This window comes from Dendronephthya gigantea, unplaced genomic scaffold, assembly GCF_004324835.1.
Source record: "Dendronephthya gigantea isolate DGI-Jeju-01 unplaced genomic scaffold, DenGig_1.0 000111F, whole genome shotgun sequence".
NCBI classification, from domain to species: Eukaryota; Metazoa; Cnidaria; class Anthozoa; order Malacalcyonacea; family Nephtheidae; genus Dendronephthya; species Dendronephthya gigantea.
In genome coordinates, this window is record NW_021163121.1 from 419,752 (window position 1) to 444,832 (window position 25,081).

At 36.0% G+C, this 25,081-nt stretch overlaps 1 protein-coding gene and 1 long non-coding RNA gene across 3 annotated transcripts; one reads left to right on the top strand and one right to left on the bottom strand.

Moving 5' to 3' along the window:
• Window positions 1–117: 117 nt before the first annotated feature.
• On the top strand, window positions 118–15,161 carry LOC114535143 (transmembrane protein 180-like). Of its 2 annotated transcripts, XM_028556525.1 has the most exons (17): window positions 120–354; window positions 1,527–1,611; window positions 2,253–2,326; window positions 3,869–3,972; window positions 4,686–4,761; window positions 4,891–4,951; window positions 5,515–5,641; window positions 5,724–5,798; window positions 5,875–5,903; window positions 6,358–6,432; window positions 6,844–6,888; window positions 7,764–7,841; window positions 8,116–8,192; window positions 8,659–8,742; window positions 13,259–13,367; window positions 13,551–13,587; window positions 13,747–15,161. In XM_028556525.1, exons 1-17 carry the CDS (start codon window positions 248–250, stop codon window positions 13,905–13,907), a joined length of 1,404 nt encoding a protein of 467 aa, XP_028412326.1. In that variant the 5' UTR covers window positions 120–247; the 3' UTR covers window positions 13,908–15,161. The 2 variants fall into 2 exon arrangements, with proteins under 2 accessions (XP_028412327.1, XP_028412326.1); XM_028556526.1 differs by lacking the exon at window positions 6,844–6,888 and having other exon boundaries at window positions 118–354.
• Window positions 15,162–17,083: 1,922 nt separating this feature from the next.
• Window positions 17,084–23,477, bottom strand: LOC114535144. Its single transcript, XR_003688201.1, has 4 exons — window positions 23,232–23,477; window positions 22,600–23,165; window positions 17,390–17,514; window positions 17,084–17,231 (listed from the first exon to the last, which is right to left on the bottom strand). It is a non-coding gene; the product is annotated as an uncharacterized LOC114535144 (long non-coding RNA).
• Window positions 23,478–25,081: the final 1,604 nt, after the last annotated feature.

Below are 25,081 nucleotides of genomic sequence, written 5' to 3' on the forward strand. Positions count from 1 at the left end.
TTTCAAAGGTTTTTGAAATATTTTAAAGTTTGTAAAGTGGAAGTTCAATGCTAAGAATCCTTGATGCGACCGAGAAGGAATTCCTTGGGAATAAGGAGCTAACAATTGCCAAAGCGGAAGCACGACGTGACACGTTATAGGAAATGTAACAAATTTGTAAACATTCGAAATTCGAAACATTCGTGGCTCGAAAATTCAAAACTGTTGCAATATAGCTACATTTTTAACCATCTTTGAGGCCTAAAACATGGTCAATAAAAATGCTCTGGCCTACGCGGCCGCAACATTTGGATCTAGTCTGATAAATTCAATTTTTGGATTCTTTTATGTCAAAACGTTCTTGAATATTTACAAGTGAGTGGCCATGATTTGTTCATTTGAATCATTTCTCTAAATTTATTCCAATGAAAGCTGTCGTTGGCTTGAAGTTCAATTTGATCTGTAGATTGACCATCTGAAACACATTACGATAACTTTTGAGCAAATCTTCGTTTGAAATGCAATTGAGAAGTCCATTCGCAAAACCTCAAAGTTTATCTGTATTTCTCATGTATATATAGTTTATTTGAAGAAACAGCTCTAGAATATGTTTCAAGTTTAAACAAAAAATAAATATAAACTAGAAGCACTTCATAACAATGTACAAGTCATTTACATTATTGAAAGGTCGAAATTCAATGATAGATTACCTACACTTATAACCCATTAATCGTGACAGTGAACTTTGAAATATTTTGAACACTTTATGTATATTGTATTTAATTTTGAAAACTTGCTATGACTTTCTACGTATTTGCCAATAGTAGACTGAAATTTTAATTTGTTGATATATAATTAATTGACCATCATCTTAACACCAAGTCTATGCACTAGCGAATAGATCAAGTTTATAGTAATTAGCTAGTTGAAGTAAATAATTTTCATATGCAACACCCAATCACTGATGATATTAAGCCCATGTTTACCAGGAGCTTAGCTAGACCTGGTTTGAGGAAGATTTTTATAGCATATAAACCACGGTTGGTGCCAGAAATTCCCCGATACAGGGGCTAAGGTTCCCAACAGGGGGTGCTAGAAGCTGGACTTCTAAGTGCTGAGTGTTGACTGCCGAAGGCTTCAATCAAAAAACAACGATCGAAACTCAAATTATATAGATCTATTGTTCATTCCCAGATGAATTGTAAAATTTCAGTGACAAGGGGGCTGGAGTTCCCCAACAGGGGGGTGGGGGGTGGTCTGTAAAGCCCACTCTCTCTGGCACCACCCCTGGAGTATTCTACCTTGCATAGCTGGCCAGGAAGTCTAGGTCATTTGTTCTAATGGGCTTACATTTTCCAGCTAATTAATATATATTAGTTTGGCTAATTATGAATATAATATAAATGACAAAAATCCACCATTTATTATCTGATCAGAGCATGGTTCTGAAACATCTATTAATTAATCAAGCCTGACAATAATTGTTTATAGTATATGTTATATATAAATCACTTCTGATAGTTTTTGATTTTTCTATTGTTTTTCAGAATAAATGGATGGTGGTTCAACACAGCCCAAATAATCTACATGATTTGGAATGCCGTCAATGATCCACTATTCGGCTATTTGCAGGTATGCAAGAAAAATGCATGATCTCGTACCATTTCAATGATGTCGTTTGTATTTGAACTGCCAGAATGTGGTGGGCCAGTGTAGGTACCATTCTATTGTGTCTGAACTACAGAAGGAAGATATCTCAAAACGTGGTGGTCGAGTGTAGGTAGTATTCTACAATAAGCTGTCCTGGTTTGTGTCTGAACTACCTGAGAAAGATATCTCAAACGTGGTGGTCCAGTATAGGTAGTATTCTGCAATAAGCTGTCGTAGTTTGTGTCTGCACTACCTGAGAAAGATATCTCAAACGTGGTGGTTCAGTGTAGGTAGTATTCTACAATAAGCTGTCGTGGTTTGTGTCTGAACTACCTGAGAAAGATATTTCAAACGTGGTGGTTCAGTGTAGGTAGTATTAATTCTACAATAAGCTGTCGTGGTTTGTGTCTGAACTACCTGAGAAAGATATCTCAAACGTGGTGGTTCAGTGTAGGTAGTATTCTACAATAAGCTGTCGTGGTTTGTGTCTGAACTACCTGAGAAAGATATCTCAAACGTGGTCGTTCAGTGTAGGTAGTATTCTACAATAAGCTGTCATAGTTTGTGTCTGATTAACTAACTGAAAATGTATGTAAATTTTTTAATTTTAATATTCATTACAGGACAGTTCAAATATTAAGATATTTCGAGTGAGATCTTTGGCAGTGTTAGTTGGAGCCCCGTTATATGCCTTGAGGTATGAAGTTAAACATTCATATGTACTTGATTCCAAAACACCACTTGACTGATTTCCATAATTCAAACGTTCGAAATTCAAATATTGTTTACAACCCTCTACCCTTTCCAAGCGTTTTAACAAAACAAACGAAATCAACCTAACGTATGCCCCATAAAAGAGATTTTGTATCAACATATTTATCGCTAATTTTGTATTTCGCCATGATCGAATGTACCGGAATATGGTATCCACGAATATGGTCGGTATAACGTTTTCCGGCCATATTTGGCCATGGTCGAGTATAACGTTTTCGGCAATATTCGACCATCAGTGGTCGAGTATACCATATTCCGACAATTTGCCGCAATCGTGAATAGAAGTAGGTTTTAAATGAGTGTACGCGACGGCCGCTAGCTCTTTGAAGCTGCATTGACGAAAAGCCAAAAGGTATAAATAAGCATTATTATATACCTAGTGTCAAAATTCATCTTTTTGCTTTTCTATTGGAAAAAATCTATCAGCTAGCCGTTTTGTTGACGTTTCTTGCGTCCTCCTTCGGCGAACAATTGTTAATTAAACCAAATATTTTAATTACAAAACCAAAGATGTTTTTTTAAAAATACAAATCTGTTGTAGAAAATACATATTTCGCAAATGTAAACAAGTAGCTCGACAGTTTACGGCGATTCAAATAAAACAATATTTCAGTAAAATAAAAGTAAAAGCGTTTTACAACGTAGTTTTACCTCGAAATAATTTTAGGCCTAATTTTTTTACTTCTTTTTAATGCTTTTCGTTAAAATAACTTATTTCTTCATCAGTCACTTTAACATAAACATCTCGCCGCCATTTTGAATAACCGCTTAGTTGATTACTCGAATACGCGGGAAAATGGTATACTCGACCATTGTCGAATACGCCGGAAAATTGTATACTCGATCATGGTCTAATACGCCGGAAAATGGTATACTCGACCATTGTCGAATACGCCGGAAAATTGTATTCTCGATCATGGTCTAATACGCCGGAAAATGGTATAGACAGGAAAATGGTAGAGACTGGCACGTATGCGGCACACCGGAGTTAACGCTTGAACAGTCGTCTTGTTTTTTTTATTAAAATAACTTATTTCTTCATCAGTCACTTTAACATAAACGACTCGCCGCCATTTTGAATAACCGCTTAGGTGATTATCGCGTAATAATCTCATGTGGCTCGACCAATCAGAGGCCAAAATTCCAATAATCACCTTTCAATAATCATATTTGTAATTGTACTAAAATTTGTTACCTGACGCGGTTTGTCGACTAATGAAAGAAAGTCACTGACAATTACACAGTTTGGGGGGAGTTTTCCCTTGACAGCACCCCCCACCGCCCCTGGCCTTGGCAGAATAATTACCTACTTTCGAGGGCTGCAACCTTGCAATTAATTTCGACGCTTTCTTTGAAATCTACAGTGTAATGTTTAAGTTCGTTAGGGTTTAACTGTCACATAGGCCATATCTATTTAAGCTATTGCGAATAAGTACATTCATATTGCATTTTTCATTTTGTATAGTTTCCTAACACCATGGTTTCCACTGATCTCAGAACGGCCTGAGTGGATGGTTGGTCTCCATCTTCTTTTCTCACTTTGTTTTTTCGATTCGCTGTTCACCTTCGGTAATGCTAATTGTAAAAACATATCAGTATTATGTAAAAGAATTCGCGCTCTCTAATTGGCTAATAGCTATGTGAGAAATCGACATGTCTAACGTGTGATGTCATAACGTGTGAAGTCATAACGTGTGACGTCATAACGCGTGACATCATAAATTGTGACGTCGTAAATTGTGACGTCATAACGTGTGACATGACTATTTTCATACAGGCTATTACGTCATAACGTTTTCAATAATTGTTAATTAGCAAGTATAATGTTGATCCGAAAAGCTCTTTTGCATTATGCAAAAATATACATTAGCTAGCAATCAAATTTTGTGATTTTGTGATTTTGTGATTAGCTCTTTTGAACTGTTGCGACAGATCTCGTCGCATTTTGTTCCCATAAAAACGTTTGTCTAATATCAAACCAAAGAAACCCATAATTTACCCATCAAAATTATTTTGAACAGACTTCACTTACATGTAAATGTCTCAGTTTTCCCTGATCCAGTGGCGTAGCCAGCCCGACAATTTAGTCATGCTATGCTAATATTTTGGTGTTCATTGACTGAGAAAACAATGAATTTCTACAGAAATGAATAATGATAACATAAAATTTGCATAGCATGACTAAATCGTCAGGCTGGCTACGCCTCAGGGCGTGAGCTTAGGTTTTATAGTTGACCATTGAACTATATCCTAACTTTTCTTTTGTATAATTTATTCTCTAGTTTTGCTGGCCCATTGCGCGCTATTTACTGAAATTTCTCCGTCAGCAAATGACAGAGCCCAGCTGCTGAAATACAGGTATTTTCATCGAAATTTGCCTGGATTTTGTTCCTTACTTTCGAGGCACACTCTTTTCTGGTTTCAAATAGTTTTAAAAATATTTTTAAATGTTTTTTAAACGTGTTTCTTTTCCTTTTTATGTTATAGTCAGATAGCTTCAATCATGGGGTCGTCTGCCGTATTTGTTGCCGATTATGTGTCAGATAGTGTGAGTAGGTTTTTACTTCAGTAAAATCATCTGGCATTAGACAGAGTAAAATACTAACTTTTAGTAGGTGGCATCTGGGTACATTGCAAGCTAATGGGTTAACAAGCGACATTGACAGATAGTTTTGTTAACTGACAGTACTCTTCCACTGATGAGTAAAATCATCTGGCATTAGACAGAGTAAAATATTAAAGTAGGACACATCTTTGTGCATTGCAAGCTAATGGGTTAACAAGAGACACTTGCAGATAGTTTTGTTAACTTATTCACTGACAGTACTCTTCCACTGATGAGTAAAATCATCTGACATTAGACAAGGTAAAATACTAAAGTAGGTCACATCTGGGTGCATTGCAAGCTAATGGGTTAACAAGAGACACTTACAGATAGTTTTGTTAACTTATTAACTGACAGTACTCTTTCACTGATGAGTAAAATCATCTGACGTTTGACAAAGTGAAATACTAGGTCACATCTGGGTGCATTGCAAGCTAATGGTTTAACCTTGACTATTACGTTGTTTACAAAATTCATCACTGACTGGTTTTCAAACCCCCATATAGCAAAAGAATTTTGTCAATTTTCAAATACTTTGCGTCATTGTTGCGATAATAAGTTGCGTGGCCATGTGTTACGCTGGACTCAATGTGAAAGTGGACAAAAAATATGAACCAGTTATCGACGAGAAAGGTATAGGGTCAGCTTGTTTCTAATTTTTTTCCTTTTGGTCCAGTGTTACCAACGTTCAGAACTTCAACTTTTTTTTTTGTAGGGGACAAAAAAAATGGGCCTACATCAGTCTCTTGGTGGTCACTGACCTTTCAAATATGCAAACAGAAGAATTTCGGTGAGTAATTTTTGTCTTCCCCAACAATAAAATGTTCCTCTTATTTCCTCTGTAATATTTTTCTTTTATCTTGCAGTTTGCTTTGTGATAATGAATTTTCTACAGGTGTGTACATGAACAGACTATGATTGATAGGGCTATCCAGTATAAATAAAGTTAGTTTAGTTTTGCAACACTGGATCAATAAGAGATGATCCTTGCTGGACCTCTAGGAAGAACAGTTTGGAACTGATAGAACTATCCAGAATAAATAAAGTTAGTTTAGTTTAGGTTTCCTCCTGTAGTATAAGACTGGGTCAATAAGAGATGATCCTTACTGGACCTCTAGGAAGAACAGTTTAGAACTGATAGAGCTTTCCAGTATAAATAAATTTAGTTTAGTTTAGGTTTCCTCCTGTAGTAACACTGGATCAATAAGAGATTATCCTTACTGGACCTCTAGGAAAAAGAGTTTAGAAATGATAGAGCTATCCAGTATAAATAAAGTTAGTTCAATTTAGGTTTCCTCTTGTGGTAACACTGGATCAATAAGAGATCCTAACTGCTTCTCCCTATTTAGATATTCCACACAACTTACAGCAGTAATTTCTTTTTAATCTTTGCTGAAGAACTGATGGGTTCTCAATTACCTCCAGTGAGTGAAATATTAATATTCATGTAGAAAAGTGTTCATAAATAAACACAACATAAATAAACATAATTAATTTGCTAGAGATGGGGGCGTGTCGAAGGTCATGGTACTTGAGTTGTAAATTTTAAAATTGTTATCCACATTTGTAAATTGTGAATATTGAAAACAAAAATCATTTATGTTTATAAACAACTTTTACTGTGATCATGCCTAAAAAGCTTATGTCAAATATTTATACACTTGTGGGTCCCAACAGGGTATTCAGGCATTCAAACTCTAACTATTACATTGTTATTGGGTGATTTCAAGAGTTTTTTGCGGGTTTTGAGGCATGACGATGATCACGTTGCATGACGGACTTGTTTTCATGGAAAATTCAATTTGAATTGACTTTGTATATATTTTCTTATCAAGTTTGTCCGAAGTCTTTTGGCTGGATCAACATTCATGATACCACAGGTATTGAGCAAGGAAGAATTTCGTTTTAAACTAATCGCCATATTTGTTTACATTTTTCAGGCAAAGCCAATCAGAATGCCGAAATTTTTAATACTTCATGTAAAATGGTCTATATTGTACTTTTTGTCAAAATTTTTATGCATTCTAATTGGGTTACTGAAAATATAAACAAACTTGCTGATTGGTCTTAAACGAAATTCCGCCGTGTGGTTCAGGTAGCGTGAAATTGTGTTTTTGCATCTGTTTCCCTTTATACAGGTAATTCGGTTAAGCTTGTCTTCTGAAGGTCAACTTAAAACATCAAAACTTCGACTTCTACGACGGAAAGGCATATTTGATTTATAAAAAATTCATTTATATTGTTGCTATTTGGTCATAACATTTTTCATGCAGTTATAACGTCCTGAAAAAGTTGTTAAAAGTTAAAAGTTAAATGAGTAAAGAAATATATTTATATTTCGCTTGCTTTTCGGTCGTACAGGTCGAGGTTTTTAGGTTTAATGTTTTGACCTTTAGAGGAAAACCTTAATTAGCCTTTCTCACGATGACGTATATCTGCCATTTTTGGGGCACTTTCAATTTTCGTAAATGCGTTTAAACAATAATGGCATTGTAAGAAGCATTTTTTAGGAGTCTATAGACCATTTGAACAATAAATCAGGCTTAAAATTAAAGACAGCTGCCGTGACAAGGTCTTGCGCTCGCAATATAAAAAAGTACCCCAAAAATGGCGGCACATTCGTCATCGTGAGAAAGGCTAATTGAATTAGCTGTAATACAAAGCCGTGGCAGTGTGGCACTGATCTGATACTGCACTGGATATAGCAACGATGCTATCGAAAAATGCTCATATACAATCTGTTGCTATTTCACAGATTCTTGGACTACTGGCAAATCCTCTCATTGTAAAATACGGATCCTATCACATAATTCTGAGCTCATTTTATATCAAGGTTCGTTGTAATCGTGTAATATCTGATGTCGACCATTGTTTATATCTGGACACATCTTAGAGAAATCCTCAAAACCAGGGTTTTCACAACTTATTTGCGTATGGCTGTCCTAAACTTTTGAAAGAATGCATAATATATTCTATTAACACAGATCACTCCCTCCCTTGTCGTTGTCAATTGCAACGAAATTTCTTTGCATTGTGGAAACCCTGCTTAAAATAGCTTACTCAAAACTAATCGCAAATATCGGATTAATAGATATACTTTTTTTCAGCTTGTAATGGCTGTTTTGCTGTACTTGAGTGGACCAAATCAAATTCTTATTTTGGCTGCTTTCTTTGTGCTTGACAAGTAAGCTGCATGGTTGCATTGACTTTAATGCATTTTGAAACTCTATATTACTCTATAAGACCTCGAAAAGGAAACCTTTGAAATGAATAAACGCTGTCCAGTAAAACTGAGTTTAGTTTAGGTTTCCTTCTGTAGTAACACTGGATCAATAAGAGATGATCCTTACTGGACCTCTAGGAAGAACAGTTTAGAACTGATAATTAAAAGCTATCCAGTATAAATAAAGTTAGTTTAGTTTAGGTTTCTTCCTGTAGTAACACTGGATCAATAAGAGATGATCCCTACTGGACCTCTAGGAACAACAGTTTAGAACTGATAGAACTATCTAATATAAACAAAGTTAGTTTAGTTTAGGTTTTCTCCTGTAGTAACATTAGATCAAACACCGTAGCACTAGGAAGAACAGTTTCAAAACTCCAGCACCTTCACCAATTCAAAAATGCCGTGTTCTTTTCTCAAATTTCAGGAGTATTCCTAGCGCGACATTCTCCCAGTTCAATATACCTCTCTCTGATATTATTGACGATGATCTTGCGAAGCATAAACGAAGGTAGGAAATAACTATTAACACGGGCCAAATGTTTTACATCATAGAGAATATCAAAGTTGATATCTCGTCATTCGGTTTATTCAAACACCTATTTGGTGTAGGAATGGCGTAGCCAGCCCGACAATTTAGTCATGCTATGCTAATGTTTTAGTGTTCATTGACTGTGAAAACAATGAATTTCTAAGGAAATGAATAAGGATAATAACATAAAATTTGCATAGCATGACTAAATCGTCAGACTGGCTACGACACTGTTCCTGAATTCCCTTGAGTTCTCACAAAACAATAGTTTGGAAATTAGGCGGGAGATATAATCCATTCATAGTGGGATGGTTTTTAATGACAGATAACAAATTCTGGAAGTGTCTATTTGAAGACGTGTTTTCCAAAAAGGAGAACCATTAAAAACTGCAAGATAACTGCCCATATTAGCGTTCTTTTAACCGAGTGGCAGTTGTTTTGGGGGTATCTTCAGGCCACTGAACTCAATTTTATTATCTGGAGTAATAACAGGCATCGATTTTAGCGGGAAAAAGCTTGCGTGATGTTAGCGTTACATTTTGCTGCAGTTTTCACAGCCAGTTATCATTCCAGATAAGAAATCATATTGAGGTCTGTGCTGATCCAGCGCAAAGCTTCATGCGGGGGTACAAATTCCGTACGGCGTTTTTGAAAACCCGGGTATTGTGTGGGAGCAAAATTGCCGGCCGTTATGTCATGGCCTGTTGACCTTGGATGGTCATTGTTCGTTATGCGCATGCGCGAAATTGTTAAGCATAAACATTCTCATTGGCTGAGACAAAAGTTTGTATTTTAGTAAGGCCATTAGCAAATTAACTGTCATTTCGCAAACTCTCGTAAAACTAGTTGAAAACAATGGAAATTAATCCAAAAAAAAGGAGAAATTGAACAACAGGGATTCTGTTCATAGGCTGTTCCCATCATCAGTTTAATTTTAAAAGGTTTTTACATTCAGCATTAATTTGATGTACACAAATTCACTATATTAAAACACTGGAATCAAAGTCTTATTTAAGTGGAAGTTCCGACAATACCGAAATCCTTGCATCACGATTGAGATCTTTGTCTCAAAACTAAACTAAATGTTTTGTATTCAAAATAACAGTTTTATCAATCTACGATTCTGAGTGTGGTAATTTTGAAAATTCTCAAAATTTGTAATTACAAATTACATTATTATTTATAATACATATTTTGTCATTCTGACCCTACAAATTTACATTCAGTCTATGATATTGATTCAATATTGATATTGAAATATTTTATTTGTTTATTTAATAATACGTATTTTGTCATTTTCACTGTACAAAGTTAAATTCAGTCTCCAGGTTTTGTTCTTGGGAATATCGATGTGAAATTGATGACCTGTAGGCAAATGTAGCGACAGTTTGGCTGCATCAAAATCTATGATTAGCGAAACCTCGTCACCTTCTTTAGTACGATTTTCTAAACGTTTGTTTCTTGTAACTGAACCTTCTCTCCACATTCCTTGACCGCCATTAGAACCGAGGGTCCAGCCATATGAACCAGGCCATCCATATGAATAGTTATCAGGTTGTACGACATCTTCTTTAACTATTCCAATGAACATCCAATGATTATCTTTAAACGTCTCCAACTTCAACTTAATATTCACAATTCCTTGTTGATAAATATTTTCACCAAGAACATATTTGTGTTCCCGTGTTTCATCATGAACTGCGACTTTCCCGTGTTCTTCAAGAGTGACTCCTGGGCTGTGCAAGTTGAATTTCTCGCCAGGCACAATCCCAGTTGAAATGATTTCATCACCCAAGCCAAGATACTCGACCAAACTGTAGAAATCTTCGAGAAGTCTTCATGGACTTTTAACTTCGGCAGTATTTGAGGTATTATCTTTTCCCTTGAATAATCCAAAATATAAGCAAAATATTGTGGATTAAAATCAAAGAATACAGCGCCATCTTGATCACGCTCGACACTATCTTCCCAGCGACCGCTGAATATTGTAGCGAACAAGGAACCTTCAACCTGACAGAGAGTTGATCTTTTGGCTGTAAATTTTTGTCCACCAACGTTCAGACGAATGATATCGTCTCTGACTACGAAGGCTTGCATTCGTTTCTTCTCCTCGTTAAATGCTTCGACTTTCGTGTTTACCTTACCTTGCTTCGTTTCAATATTTCCCTCAACTATATTAAATGCATCTGTTATTGTTTGTCAACGCAATAGAAATGACTTTCAGTTTAGTTTAAAGACGACAACACAGTATTTGTAAGCACGTAATGAAATACTAAATCAATATTAATTTCCTGGTAAAAGCACTTCCGCGAAGCTAATGCCTGATATTGCGAAATCTAAATATTTCTCTGTGTCGTTTCTATGTCGCGTAATATATGCTCAAAACCTCAGTTATATCTTCATGCAACACCAAAATTTTCGGCATTAAAAATGTTTTGCAAACCTGAAAAGCATCCACAAAGTATGTTTACTGTATAATCTCAAAATATTGTGAAAATGAAAAGATTTCTCGGGATACGCCGAGAAGAAAATGACACTTGAATCGAAGCTTCTTTTGTATTCATTTCAGTTATAATGGCGTTGACATTATAACATTGTTGATAGCCGCCGCATTATATTTTGTAATAACTCCTTTGTTTGGTGTTTTGCATTTACCAAATACAGTTCAAAACTTAGTTCACAATATTATCTAAAGAATAACGGTAAAATAAATATAATTTGAGTGGTACGCCGAAAAGATTTTAGGTTTTGAGCGTTTTCCCGCCAAAATACGCGACATAATAAAAAATCTCCTTTTAATAGTTTAATATTAAATGAGACACGCGATTCATATAAATAGTTAGCTGGTGTTACGACTTCTAATTATTATTTTTTAACAACTCCGAGTTAAACTTGAGACCCACAGATGTTTGTTGAAGTTTATTGATACTTTTAAGAGATGTATTTTTTGCAATAGACTTGAAATAATATCGTCGTCTGAACTCGTGGCATTATGGCCACATATGATATTGTGTTCTTACAAGAAATCACATCTCTCAAAAGTGCACAAAAATATTGAAATGGTAATTATATATGCGGTTGAATCGGTCTATTATCATTCTGACGGGTGCAAAAGACGGTTTCTGCCACAATCTTTCTGATTTTGTTCAGGACGGAATTTGAAATACCACGTTTGTACGTATGTTTATCAGTTTATATACGTTCAGATACGCCGGAGTAATGTGTAATTGGTCGAGTTTTATCTTGCAGTCAGTGCCCTATTGAAATAATTATACTACAATTAAGTAATTTCACTGATGAAGGTCCGGGTTAACGGACCGAAAGCTTTGCAGTATTAAATACTTACGTGGTGTACCCACAAGCTAATTTATTTGTTGATGTCACCATGCAAACATACAAGAATATTATACTACCATTAGTTACAATTATTACTATTTTACGTTTGTCGAGGACAATACAAAAATATAAAAGATTTTGCTTTCTATCGTTGCCGTTCTCAGTTGACTAACTCTCTGATATTGAACCGAAGCCTACGATTTGACTACATTTGCACGAACCAAATTTTCATTCAGTCTCCAGGTTTTGTTAACGTTCTTGGGAATATCGAAATTGATGACCAGTGGTTAAACGTAGCAAAATGTTGTGGATTAAAATCAAAGAATACAGCGCCATCTTGATCACGCTCGACACTATCTTCCCAGCGACCGCTAAACATTGTAGCGAACAAGGAACCTTCAACCTGACAGAAAGTTGATTTTCTGGTTTTAAATTTTTGTCCACCAACCTCTAAAATAAAAATATCGTCTTTGACTGGATCGGCTGACAGTCGTTTTACTGCCGCGTTTCTTGACTTTCTATACGCCTTGATAATTTCGCCAAATTATTATATGTATGCTCCTGCTCATTTTGACTCGTTCTCAACGCAATAGAAATGACTTTCAGAACAAAATCGTTTGCTTGGAAATAAACTTGTAATTATAGAAATGGTTTGTTTAGAAACAAATGTTTTAATTTTAAATGCACAAAATTGTTACATTTAGAAACTACCAACTAAAATTGCACTGTTGTTACAAAACTATTTCATGCTAATATTTGTTATATAACGCTATATTCTGCGTCTTCGACAGTAATATTTAACTGGATGAGCAATTTCGGGCAATCTAAATCATCACGATTAATAACTTTTTCACCTAAAGTTTTGTTAAAGGATCTCACTGACGCGCCAACCATGGAATGGTCAGTTATTTTTTTAATTTGTTTATTAAATTGGTTTAACACACATTTTACTACTTTTGAGACGATCGACTGACATTTTATAAAACTAAAACTAAATATTCATGCATAATATTTCATTAAGACAAGCACAAGTTAAGTATTTGGTCCAATTTCATATTGCAGTCAGTGACCATTAAATTGAAATTCCCCTTGTTCTAAGTTTTGACGAACGAAAATTGTAAGGTTATTTTGCCTAATTCTATACTTTCTTTGTATTTAGTTCGCCAATTTCATCGCTTGTATTTGGTACGAATGCTTTGTTTACAAAACCAGCGCAGTCGTTCGCGCCAATGTTGATCGTTGCCATCTTATCAAGCTACGGTTATGACGTAAGCAATGTTTTGGTCACTTCGTCCCATTCCGTCCCCCGTCGGAACACGACGGAACTTCACGAAACTCGTAGTAAATAAAGTTTATGCTATTCTCAAATGTCGCCGATGATCTCAGTATACACTGGATGTAGCAACTGCACCTAAAATATTTCTCTAAAGTGTGTGATTTTTATCACATAGGACAAAAGCCACACGATGAAACCAACTACTAGTCCAGGTATGTGTTAGAAAAGATATCGAATGTAGTATTCATTTACTGACAGTAAAAATCATCTGACATTAGACAGAGTAAAATACTAAAGTAGGTCACATCTGGGTGCATTGCAAGCTAATGGGTTAACAAGAGACACTGACAGATAGTTTTGTACTTCTAAAGGTTCATTATCGTCGTCTGCAGATCTTAAAACGGTGATGTTCAACGTGATGTGTTTCCTCCCAGCAATCATCGCCATTTTACAAATACTGGTGTGGAATAGTTACACTCTCCGAGGCAGAAGAGACAAAACTCCTGAGGACGAAAGGTTTGATCTCCAATAAAAGCAAGTAAGCTTCTATTAAGGTAGCTCAATAGGACAAACTATAGGAAGGTATATATTATGGGAAGGTATATTTTTTCCTCTTAAATGTTTGACAGTGTAGAATTGTCCTTCAATCTAGTTCATTGCACAGAGCCCTGGGGCCGGTTGTTTAAAAGCCGGTTGTTTAAAAGCCGGTTGCTCTGAGTTAAAGCAAATTTTCGCATCATTTTTTTAATCGCTTATTTACAAAGTTGACTATCTTTTTCTGTAAGTATTTTCTCGATTTTCTCTTGATAATTGCATACAATTTCTCGTGTAGTCTAAAGAGGGCTTTAATTTTCATGCAATCTGTAATGGTGTATTAAACATGCGCACTTTTAGACCACACGTAAAAGCATGTTGTTGACGACTATTAACAATTAATTTTACTGCTCGCTAAGAAACCAGTTCGCAAAACTCGTAGCTGAAAATAAAAGATGTTGATTGCACAATTCAGGCACTGACTTCCCTTTAACTATCATCAGCTCAAGGTCGTGAAATTTTTGAGATGAAAACTCTGTGAAATCTAACGACAGGTTTACAATATACCAGGAAGCATGAAAAAGTTGCTTAAACTCTGGGATGTCGTGAGTTTCATAGTAAATTTTTTATGCATTTTTTTTCTCAAACCGAGTAAGTTTCCACAGAATTCGAACTCTGGTGTAATAAGGGTTTGATATTAGACTAAATATTACCATACAGAAATTATGTGTTATTTACGAAAACATATTTTTAAATTTAACCCCAGTTTAGCGTTGAAAAAGGCTATTTCGTCAATAACTTTGCAAAATAACGATAAATCAATCGTGTATATACATGGTTTTGAGACTAAATAAAAGCACAATACAACTCATTAACTATGTTATTGTCCGGATTTATGCAAAAAATGGTTCCTTTCTCTTCACGTGTCTATTGTATTTTAGCCAAACTTACCAATGGCATTCGTCTCGCTAAGTTCCTTAACATTGACTTGAAAAAAATGTTAATTATAAGATTGCTATTGATTTATATCTGCAAAATACAATAGATATGTGATGAGAAAGGAACAATATTAAACGTAAATCTACCTCGACATAGTTAATGAGTTGTATTGTAGTTTTTTATGTAGTTTCCAAACCATGTATATTCTATTAACTATGATGCTATTCATGCATTACTTACGACACATCTCAACTAAATAATCCATCGTAATTAACGCTACTCTGGTTTTAATAAATGAAAGTAATAACCACACAAAGATTAACTTTCACGACCCAACGTTTCGACACTCCCGTCTAGTGTCTTCATCAGAGGTGATCTGATGTTCAAACTCGGTTCCTTATATACTCTCAAAATGACGTCATCTATCAATCAGGGGCCGGTTGTTCGAAAGGCGTTTAGCCTAAACGGTGAATAAGTTGAAAATAGAAAACCAAATTATCTATTTATTGAACAACTGAGCTAAAATATTTCGATGTAAAAGGTTTAATTGTCAATGGAAATACATATCAAATGCATAAGATGCAGGTTCAGTCATTCACAAGACCTATGAGAGTATTTTTAAACTTTGGCCTGTCCACCGTTTAAGCTAAACGCCTTTCGAACAACCGGCCCCAGATGTAAATATTCTTTTGGCAAATAGCTTCCGTCATCCCTATTTAGGGCACAAAGACTCGCTTTAATATGCCAGGCTCCCAAACAAAGCCTTGGTCCATAACGATCATTAGTGGTAATGACTTTTGAATCGTTCCACGCAATGTTATGGTTAGTTTGACACACGTGTTCGGCCAAGGCTGATTTTGAACTGTCTAAGTTCGAAACGGCCTTTTCATGTTCTTTTAAACGTGTGCCTTACTGGCGTTTTGTTTCAGCTAGATATTCTTTCTCGCAATCACCACATAATATACAGGGTGTCCCAAAAAAAAAGCAACCACTTAAATATGCAGAACATTAATACAGCTCTAAAGCGCAATAGATAAGCACCTCTGGGAATTGAAAATGGCTCTTAATCCTTCATTTACAATGCTAAAAGTCATTTTAGCTTGAACTATGGTGCAAACCCGAACAATAATAATATTCTTGCATATTTAAGTGGTTGCGTTTTTTTTGGGACACCCTGTAGAGTAACAGCATGAGTTTCAGTTTAGTCGCTACGCGATCCTTGGGTTTCGCGAAAATATGTCCCCGTGTCTGAAAGGGTTTTAAAGCAACTTTTATACCACAATTATTCAGGATCCTCCCGATTGGTTCTGCACTTCCCTGAATGTATGGAACTACATACATGTGTGGTGATTACTTTCATTTATTAAAACCAGAGAAGCGATAATTACGATGGAATTTAAACATGCTTTGGTTATGATGTCAAATATTTTGATATGGTTAACCATATAGGCGTACTGGACAGGCTTCAGGGGGGGAGGGGCACCTGCCATTCGATAGGGCAGAAGTGAATTGGATCCAGCAAAATTGTTTCGTGTGAACAGATCTTAATTCGTGCGGAAACTTCGACCTATCTTCAAAGTCTGCTCTTGTTATCTTTATCAAACAATGAATATCAAGATCCACCCTTGGTACCTGATGGTCCCTGCTACCCTCTCGTGTTCCTTCGCTTACATGTTGCCAGTGGCAACACCACCCAACGCAATCAAATTTTCGTCTGGTAAGAGCCGTTAACTACCGTTCACTGGACAACCACGCTTGAGATATCTTTTTTAGGTAGTTCAGAAACAAACCACGACAGCTTATTGTAGAATACTGCCTACACTGGACCATTACGTTTGAGATATCTTTTCCAGGTAGTTAGACACAAACCACGACAGCTTATTGTAGAATACTACCTACACTGGAACACCACGTTTGATATATTTTTTTAAGAAGTTGAAACACAAACCACGGTAGATTATTAGCTACTACATGTTTTGATATCTTTCTCAGGAACAAGGGGTAATTTCGTTTTAGATCAATCAGCAATTTTAGATTACTGTCTAATGCCAGGTGATTTTACTCATTACCGGAAGAGTACTGTCAGTTAAAAAAGTTAACAAAACTATCTGTCAGTGACTATTGTTCACCCATTGTGTTGCAATGCATCCAGATGTGACCTACTTTAGTATTTTACTCTGTCTAATGCCAGATGATTTTACTCGTCAGTGGAAGAATACTGTCAGTTAATAAGTTAACAAAACTATCTGTCAGTGTCTCCACAAGCTTGCAATGCACCCAGATGTGACGTACGTTGAGATAGACTTACTGGAAGTTTGCATTTGTTCCTTCGTGGTTATGAATACTACTGCAATCGTGAACTTTGGTGAAATGACTCAGGACACTGAAAATCATAAATACCGAAATAGTTAGAATAGAATCGATTTCTATATGATAAAGCTACTATAATCGGGTCGTGAAATGTCATCAGGAGATTGCAATTGCATAAATGATAAATGTCATTGCTCAGTATAAAACTCTTCAATGTATTTTAGGCAATACCTTTTGCTAGATTTAGATTCTGTGATTGTGATTGTGATTGTAATTCTGTGATTTTATCGTAGCAAGGTCGACATATAGTTGTATTCGTAGTCATTGCCTTTCGGTTCTTCGTTGCAGGAACAACACTACATGGAAAAATATGTTTCTGTGATTTTTGGGTTTGATCTTTAAATATCAACTATATTCCTCTCTTTTTTCTATGACTATCTTTCAGTGAGGGCCGTAGCTAGACTGCTTAATTGGGGGGGGGGAGGTGTATATTCAAATATTCATGTTTATATACCATTGGAACAATAGCGTACAAAACAAATCAGTCGGGCATAGGACCAATATATGAATATACACCCCCAAATTAAGCTTCTAGCTACGGCCCGGCTTTCAGTTCTAAAGTGTTCTTCCTAAAGGTCGAGTAAGGATCATCTCTTATTGATCCAGTGTTACTACAGGAGAAAACCTAATCTAAACTAACTTTATTTATACTGGATAGATATATGTAAAGTTTCAAGCATGTTTGGCGCTCATATACAAACATTAAACAATATAACCATGCATGCTTTATTTATGATGTCAAATACTTTGACATGGATAACCACGCTGTTTTAAAGCTCAAATGCTTGTCCTAGCCTATGTAAAGTTTCCAGCATGTTTGGCGCTGATATACAAAGTAACATTAAACAATATAACCATGCTTTGGTTATGATGTCAAATATTTTGACATGGATAACCACGCTGTTTTAATGCTCAAATGCTTGGAACAAATGCTTGTCCTATGTAAAGTTTCCAGCATGTTTGGCGCTTAATACAAACATTAAACATTATAACCATGCATGCTTTATTTATGATGTCAAATATTTTGACATGGATAACCACGCTGTTTTAAAGCTCAAATGCTTGCCCTATGTAAAATTTCCAGCATGTTTGGCGCTCATATACAAACATTAAAAGATATAACCATGCTTTGGTTATGATTTCAAATATTTTGACAAGGATAACCACGCTGTTTTAATGGTCGAATGCTTGTCCTATGTAAAGTTTCCAGCATGTTAGGCGCTCATATACAAACATTAAACAATATAACCATGTTTTGGTTATGATGTCAAATATTTTGATATGGATAACCACGCAGTTTTAATGGTCAAATGCTTGTCTTATGTAAAGTTTTCAGCATGTTTGGCGCTCATATACAAACATTATAACCGTGCTATGGTTATGATGTCAAATATTTTCAAATGGATAACTAAGCCCCATCTGGGTGCATTGCAAGCTAAACATTAACAATAAACACTGAGAGATAGTTTTGTTATCTCATGATAATACTCTTCCATTGATGAGTAAAATCATGTGACATTAGACACAGTAAAATACTAAAGTTATCAACAACTGGATGCATTGCAAGCTAATGGGTTAACAAGGAACACTGCATGAGAGATAGTTTTGTTAACTTAGGGCGCTTTCCATTAAGCATTCAATTTGAGTATTTCTTTGGAATTATAGTGGTGAAACAGCGTTTCCTTGCTAGGTGGATGTAAATTTTGATAAACTCAAATGCAGATTACTAAAGAAACTGTATCTAATGCATAACCAATATAACTAAGGAGCAGCGTGGCAGCGTCTTCAACAGCACTGTTATTTCGGCCCCAACTCACAGTTTTTGATCAGGCACCATTTCACATGCCTCTCCTCCAACCTCATTTATTGCATCTCATGCAACAAAAAAAATGAATGTGGTTTAATATGTATCGGCGAAACTGGAAGATCTCTAAGGGTAAGGTTTAGTGAACACCGTAGATCGATCAACAACCATGATAACACCAAGCCTGTCGCCAGGCACTTTACCTCTGGTAATCATTGTGTCACGGCTCGTTCCAGGTAATTATGACTACCAGCGGGTATAAGCTTAGCTGCCCCTATCATGCCGTTTCTGCCATTAATGAGTTGTGTAACTTTGATAAGCTTCCAGGTATTTCTTGGCTTCTGATCTTCCTTTATGATCACAATCTCTCCGACTTTAGGATGTTGCATTTGCTCTGGTGTGCCCTTCGATGTTGCTCACGGAGAGCACGTACGAATTCTCTAGTTCACCGGTTCCACATTGTTTGTTTGTATTTTAGCAAATATTTGGCTCGCTTTCCCAGATCTTTCACTTCCATGTGCCCGTTTGAATTTAATTTCTTGGCATTTAAACGCTTTGTTGAAAACGTGAAACGTTTAGATCGAACCGTGAAAACGTTTTGATCGATCCGTGAAAACATTTTGCTAGAGCCGTGAAAACGTTTTGGTATAGCCTTGAAAACGTTTTGGTGAAGAAGTGAAAGTGTTTAAATCAAACCGTGAAAATGTTTTATTACAACCGTATAAACAACAACGTTTCACCTTACCATGCAAACGTTTCCGCTAGCGTGCAGTCAAATATTTCTATCTGACAGTCGGTACCCTTGTAAAGTCCTAATTACTCAGGCGCCATCGACGGAGTTGAAAATTCGCCCCGGTTTTGTTTTTTTTTATTATTATTTTTCGTCGTCGCAAGTCTGTAATGGCGGGAAATATACTGTATTTGAGATGTGTATGTGACCGTATTTGTCTACGTCCCAGTCTTATATCCCAAGAGTTGTGGTGCACAGCTTTGGCTAATTTTCCGATGCGCGATTCGATTTCGCTCGCATGATACGGCAATTCCTTCAAGAGAAACAAATAAACCGTTGTTTTCATGCTGTTCGATTAAGTTTAGATTGAATTGGGGAAAGATTATATTTAATACATGTAAATTCTGGTCCTATCTTAATAATAATATCGCTGTTATTTCGCCGTTTAACAAGATGATGTGGCCGTGTATGGGAGCGTTGACACGTCGTAGTTTGCACATGCAGGATTGAAGATTTAATATAACTATATAATCGCGAATTCCAAAGGCAAAGTGTAAGACAAAGCGAATGCATCATGCGGTTTATTTACATTTTTGAACAATTGAACATCTATACTTTTTAAAGTACGATGTGCTTCTGAATTTTGCGATCTAACATTTAGGTTCGCAAGGCATCTAAATGTGAATATGAACTGTATTGTTTATGTTCAGAGGCTCTATATTGAAGACTGCCACTTGAGCCGGAGTTAACGCCAGAACAGGCATCTTGTTAATATATGCAATTTTTCATGCAATTTTGACCGAGATATCGCGGTTTCAATTTAAGTATGCATGTTCGAAAAGTGTAAAAATTAGCACTTATAATTAGTTATTGCATGATTATTCGTTAAACACTAACTTCACATTTCGATTTCACTAAACTATTAACGTGGCACTTGATGCTGCTGCATGCGTGTATTTGATGCAAGACCGAATTTTGTTTAACTTGCGTAAAATGCGAAGATTATGCAAATTTAAGTGGATCATCGGTGTAATTCCTACACAATTAATTGTGCAATACACAATTTTCTATTCAGCTCATGATTTAACAATATAGATACAAATCACATTCACGAGTAGATTAGTTCTTCGGCAATGAATGATATTCTTTCTGTGCGTAGAAAGGACGTGATTATGTTGACATCAAATGTGATATTGCAAGTGTACCACATTTGGCAGGCAGTTACCACAATAATCTTAGATAGTTTCGCTTCGCTAACCTCTGCAAACAACCCGAATGTCGATAGTCTCACATGCCAGATTTTAATAACTCCATATCTGCATATCGTCCATCTACATATAGCCTGCGTATCCTTCATCATTGCTCACCGAAACGATGTACGCTATTGCCAAAATGCTAGTGATATGCTGCACTTCAACAATATTACACTGTCAATTTCGCAGTGTTACGCTAACACCAAAATGGTGGAGGATAACACTAATTAAGTGTTATGCTGAATCGAACACCATTTGAGTGCAGCAATTAATACACTCGAAGAGTGCAGCCCGACACCATGCTAGCGTTCCTATCACACTTTCTTAGTGTAAAAAGAATAAATTGACTGTCTACGCAAACTTAGTGTACACTTACATTAAAACGGTGTACATTTACGTAATTGTCAGGTAATTTTACACTTTACGATAGAGCTAATATAAACCTTTATTATATACACAAGCGCCAGATATGAGGTATGCTGCAATCTCATTGGTTGGCTACTAGACAGATATTAGCTCATATCTGTCTAGTAGAGAAAGTAAACAAAATGGCCGAAAGATTTGGGAAGTTGAGTGAATAAGAAATCCAAGCTTTAGTTGATAATAGCACACCAAAAGGCACCGAAAGGGCGACAAAGTTTGTGTATATAATCATATACGACTCGAGTTCGCAGAATAACTGTTAAATATATATTTAGTGTTAGATATGCTTACACTCTAACAGTGCAAATCTACACTTACGTTGGTGTTTGATTACACCAAAAATATGTCAATATTCTCCATTCTTGTGCAAAGTAAAAACTGGTCTGACACCTAATATGTGTACTAAATGCGGCCAGAGTCATGCAGTATAATTGGCTTCGTATTGGTGCCATATTTAGACACCCAGAAATCTTAGCAGGCGTGCTCTTAGCGCGTTCTTTCAAAAATTCTGTTGAATACGAAGATTATATGCTGGAGTTTCCTTTATTTCTTTACAATATCGCATGAAACAATTCAAGACGTAAAGCATACATATTCTTTTGAATATAAGTGTTATTATTATACACTCGTATATAAATATAGCCTGTTTACATACTTTAGAACATCGATATTTTGTTTCATGTTTATATATATGCAAGTGTCGAGGGTGTTATATTGTATAAAATATTTTATGCTGTGTATTTTCAGGTGATTATTTTAATCTATCATACTCCCAAGTAATGCTGTCATTAAATTCATGAAAACAAATTAAATAGTCAATGGCAATGCGAATGAATAAATAATATTAAAAATTATCTTTTGTACAGAGATCGGTGTCCGGCATCGGTGACAGTGGCGTAGCCAGAACGATAATTGGGGGGGCCAATATTCTTATATTCGTGATACGCAGGATTAATTTCTTTTCAAATCAATTGTCTTTACAGTCTGTTAACATGAATATATGAATATGGGCCCCCCCAATTATCGATGCTGGCTACGCCACTGATCGGTGATTATATTATTAGTTAAACTTAGTCGTTATTCTATTTACGTTGTAAACTGTATATTTTTAAATAATACGCTATTAATTTACATTTTTTAATTGCTAAATAGAACGTGATTTTTAGCTCACCTTGAACATCGTCGACCTGCATTGTCAATCCGTATCAATCGGAAGTCAAACAGCAAACAGTTAGGTAAATGATTGCTGATTCTCAAAGAATTTCATCTTTCCAGATTGTTTCGAGCAAGCGAAAATACATTTCTTGCAAGGAAATACCACAGTTTATTTAAACAAAACCATACAACGTGTCTGAAATTTTTCCTCGAGCAGGGAATTAAAGACAATTTCAGACAAACAAACCATTTCCTGCGTCAATTCCATTTTTCGAGGAAATTTGACGAGGTCGTGGTCACATGTAAACAATGTCAAAGGCAACTCATGTCAGCCGAGCTAAGGCGGTTTTCGAGTTTCCTAATTAATTCATTATTCTTTCTATTTCCTAACGATTGATCGCCTCATCAGTGGAGTAAGTTTTTTAAAGAATAAAGCAAATATTTCCAATTATTGCCATATGGTTCCAAAACTAATGTGGGCCGCACAGATTTGAGCACTATCATACTTTTAGCATCGTCCAATTGCTCTCCCTCTCACCTTCATGAAGTCTGTTCACGCCTTGTGTAAACGTGTAAAGAGATCTGTTAACAAAATACGATCAGTTGTATACGATTGTCGTCGTGACACATGAAAACAAATGCTGATACCTGATTTTTATGATTTTTATTTACATATCTTTCAGTTCCTTTTGATCAGTTAGATTGTTATAATTACTGTTAAGGTCCCCGCAGTTAAGGTTTCTTTGTCTTCAGCTATGGTTGAGGAGATCATATCATGGTATAGAACGTTGAAATTATTGCGTAGATGGCGCGATGTGGTCTGTAAGTTATGCAAATGAAATAGATTTTGAGTGTTTCATAATCATTTCAATCCAAATGGCTTCGAATTCTTCGCAGTGGCGTAGCCAGAACGATAATTGGGGGGGCCAATATTCATATATTCGTGATACGCAGGATTAATTTCTTTTCAAATCAATTGTCTTTACAGTCTGTTAACATGAATATATGAATATGGGCCCCCCCAATTATCGATGCTGGCTACGCCACTGATTCTTCGTTCTCTAGATCGTAGTGCAGATCCCAATTGAGATCGTTTCTATTAAATGTACAAACACAACCGCCCGTTCCAGAGGTTCTGTCCCTTCTTATTACCGAATCACTTTCGATAGCTATTTCTGCGTCATAAATATCGTCAAGTTTTGCCTCTGTAATGCTGAGTACGTGAACTTGTCTCGATTCACCTATTAGAATTTTTATTTTGTCCATTTTGCTTAGGAGATCCTCCACGTTTTGTTGCAATATTTTCAGGCCTCTTTGTTTAAGAAAAGTAAACAAACCTTCATTGACACTAAAGTTAGCATTAATGCCAGTGACCGGTTCGGTATAACATAATTTACAGTAAAACATTTCTCCATTCTCCTCGGGCTTGTCTTTAATACAGCTTTCATGAAACCTGTCCCCACATATAGCGCAGTTCTTCGATCGCTGATTCTGTCGGATTGTTTCAAGGCATGTATTAGATTTGAACGTTTGTCCTGGAAGCGTCTCCAGATCGCCAGCCAACTACAGCGGGAGTTGTATAGCAACCTTGGGTCGAATTTAAACCGTGTAGGTGACGTTGTTGCCAAAATGAGAAATAAATAAGTGTGTTTTTTACTTTATTCACTTGTTTTCCCTAGAATGAGTAGCAGACAGAATCACAGCTAACCTTTGAAGGCTTTTTAACAAGGATTATTAAGACAATGAAGCAAAGAGCTCTTAGATTGACCGCCATCTTTGCCAACACGCGATTCCGTATGTGAGTTCAATATATGAGCTCAATATGTGAGTTATTATAGCTGAGCTAAAGGCTTTGCGACGTAAAGATTTTTGAAATTATATTTTTGGTCTCGGATCATCTTGAAAATGTATAGATATTTAAAACTCTCAAAACACATGCAGTTATATGCACTCTCGATACATAGCAGGTATAAAGAAAGAGACCATACATATCCATAGAAATTGGTTATTTAAAAGTTATTTGGTTTCATCCAACATAGGAATAGTCATGATATTTGATTCGATTCATTTCGTATATCTAGTCTCATCATATTCCTAGTCTCTAACAGCTTCAATATTCAGCAAAAATAAAACTGAAACCGGACTTCGTATTTATCACTCAAAAATTGATTAGGGTAGAAACAAAAATATCTGCATTTGTGCCTTGACAAAATCTACTGTAAATCTCTTTATAGCAGTTGAACCGAATGTTTTCAAAATAGCCGGTGCATGGCGAAAGACCGGTAGGATTTAAATCACTGTAAAACAAGTTCCGTGTACATACGCACGTACGCACCATAATGCATCGCGCTTGAGCTCGGTTAGCCACCAAACTATGGAGCTCACCCAGGCTCGCCCCAATAACCTTACATGTCCCATAAAACCTAATGGTAGTACAGTGCATTCTTCACATGAGGCCCTTTTAAACATGGTCATAGAACCCTGCGTTGGCCCAGTCT

Bases quoted from the DNA above. Each gene is read 5' to 3' on its own strand.
- LOC114535143 (XM_028556525.1), top strand. From the start codon at position 248: ATGGTCAATAAAAATGCTCTGGCCTACGCGGCCGCAACATTTGGATCT. The intron at 5,642-5,723 runs GTATAGGGTCAG...TTTTTTTTGTAG, and splicing joins ACCAGTTATCGACGAGAAAG to GGGACAAAAAAAATGGGCCT. The intron at 8,193-8,658 runs GTAAGCTGCATG...CTCAAATTTCAG, and splicing joins GCTTTCTTTGTGCTTGACAA to GAGTATTCCTAGCGCGACAT.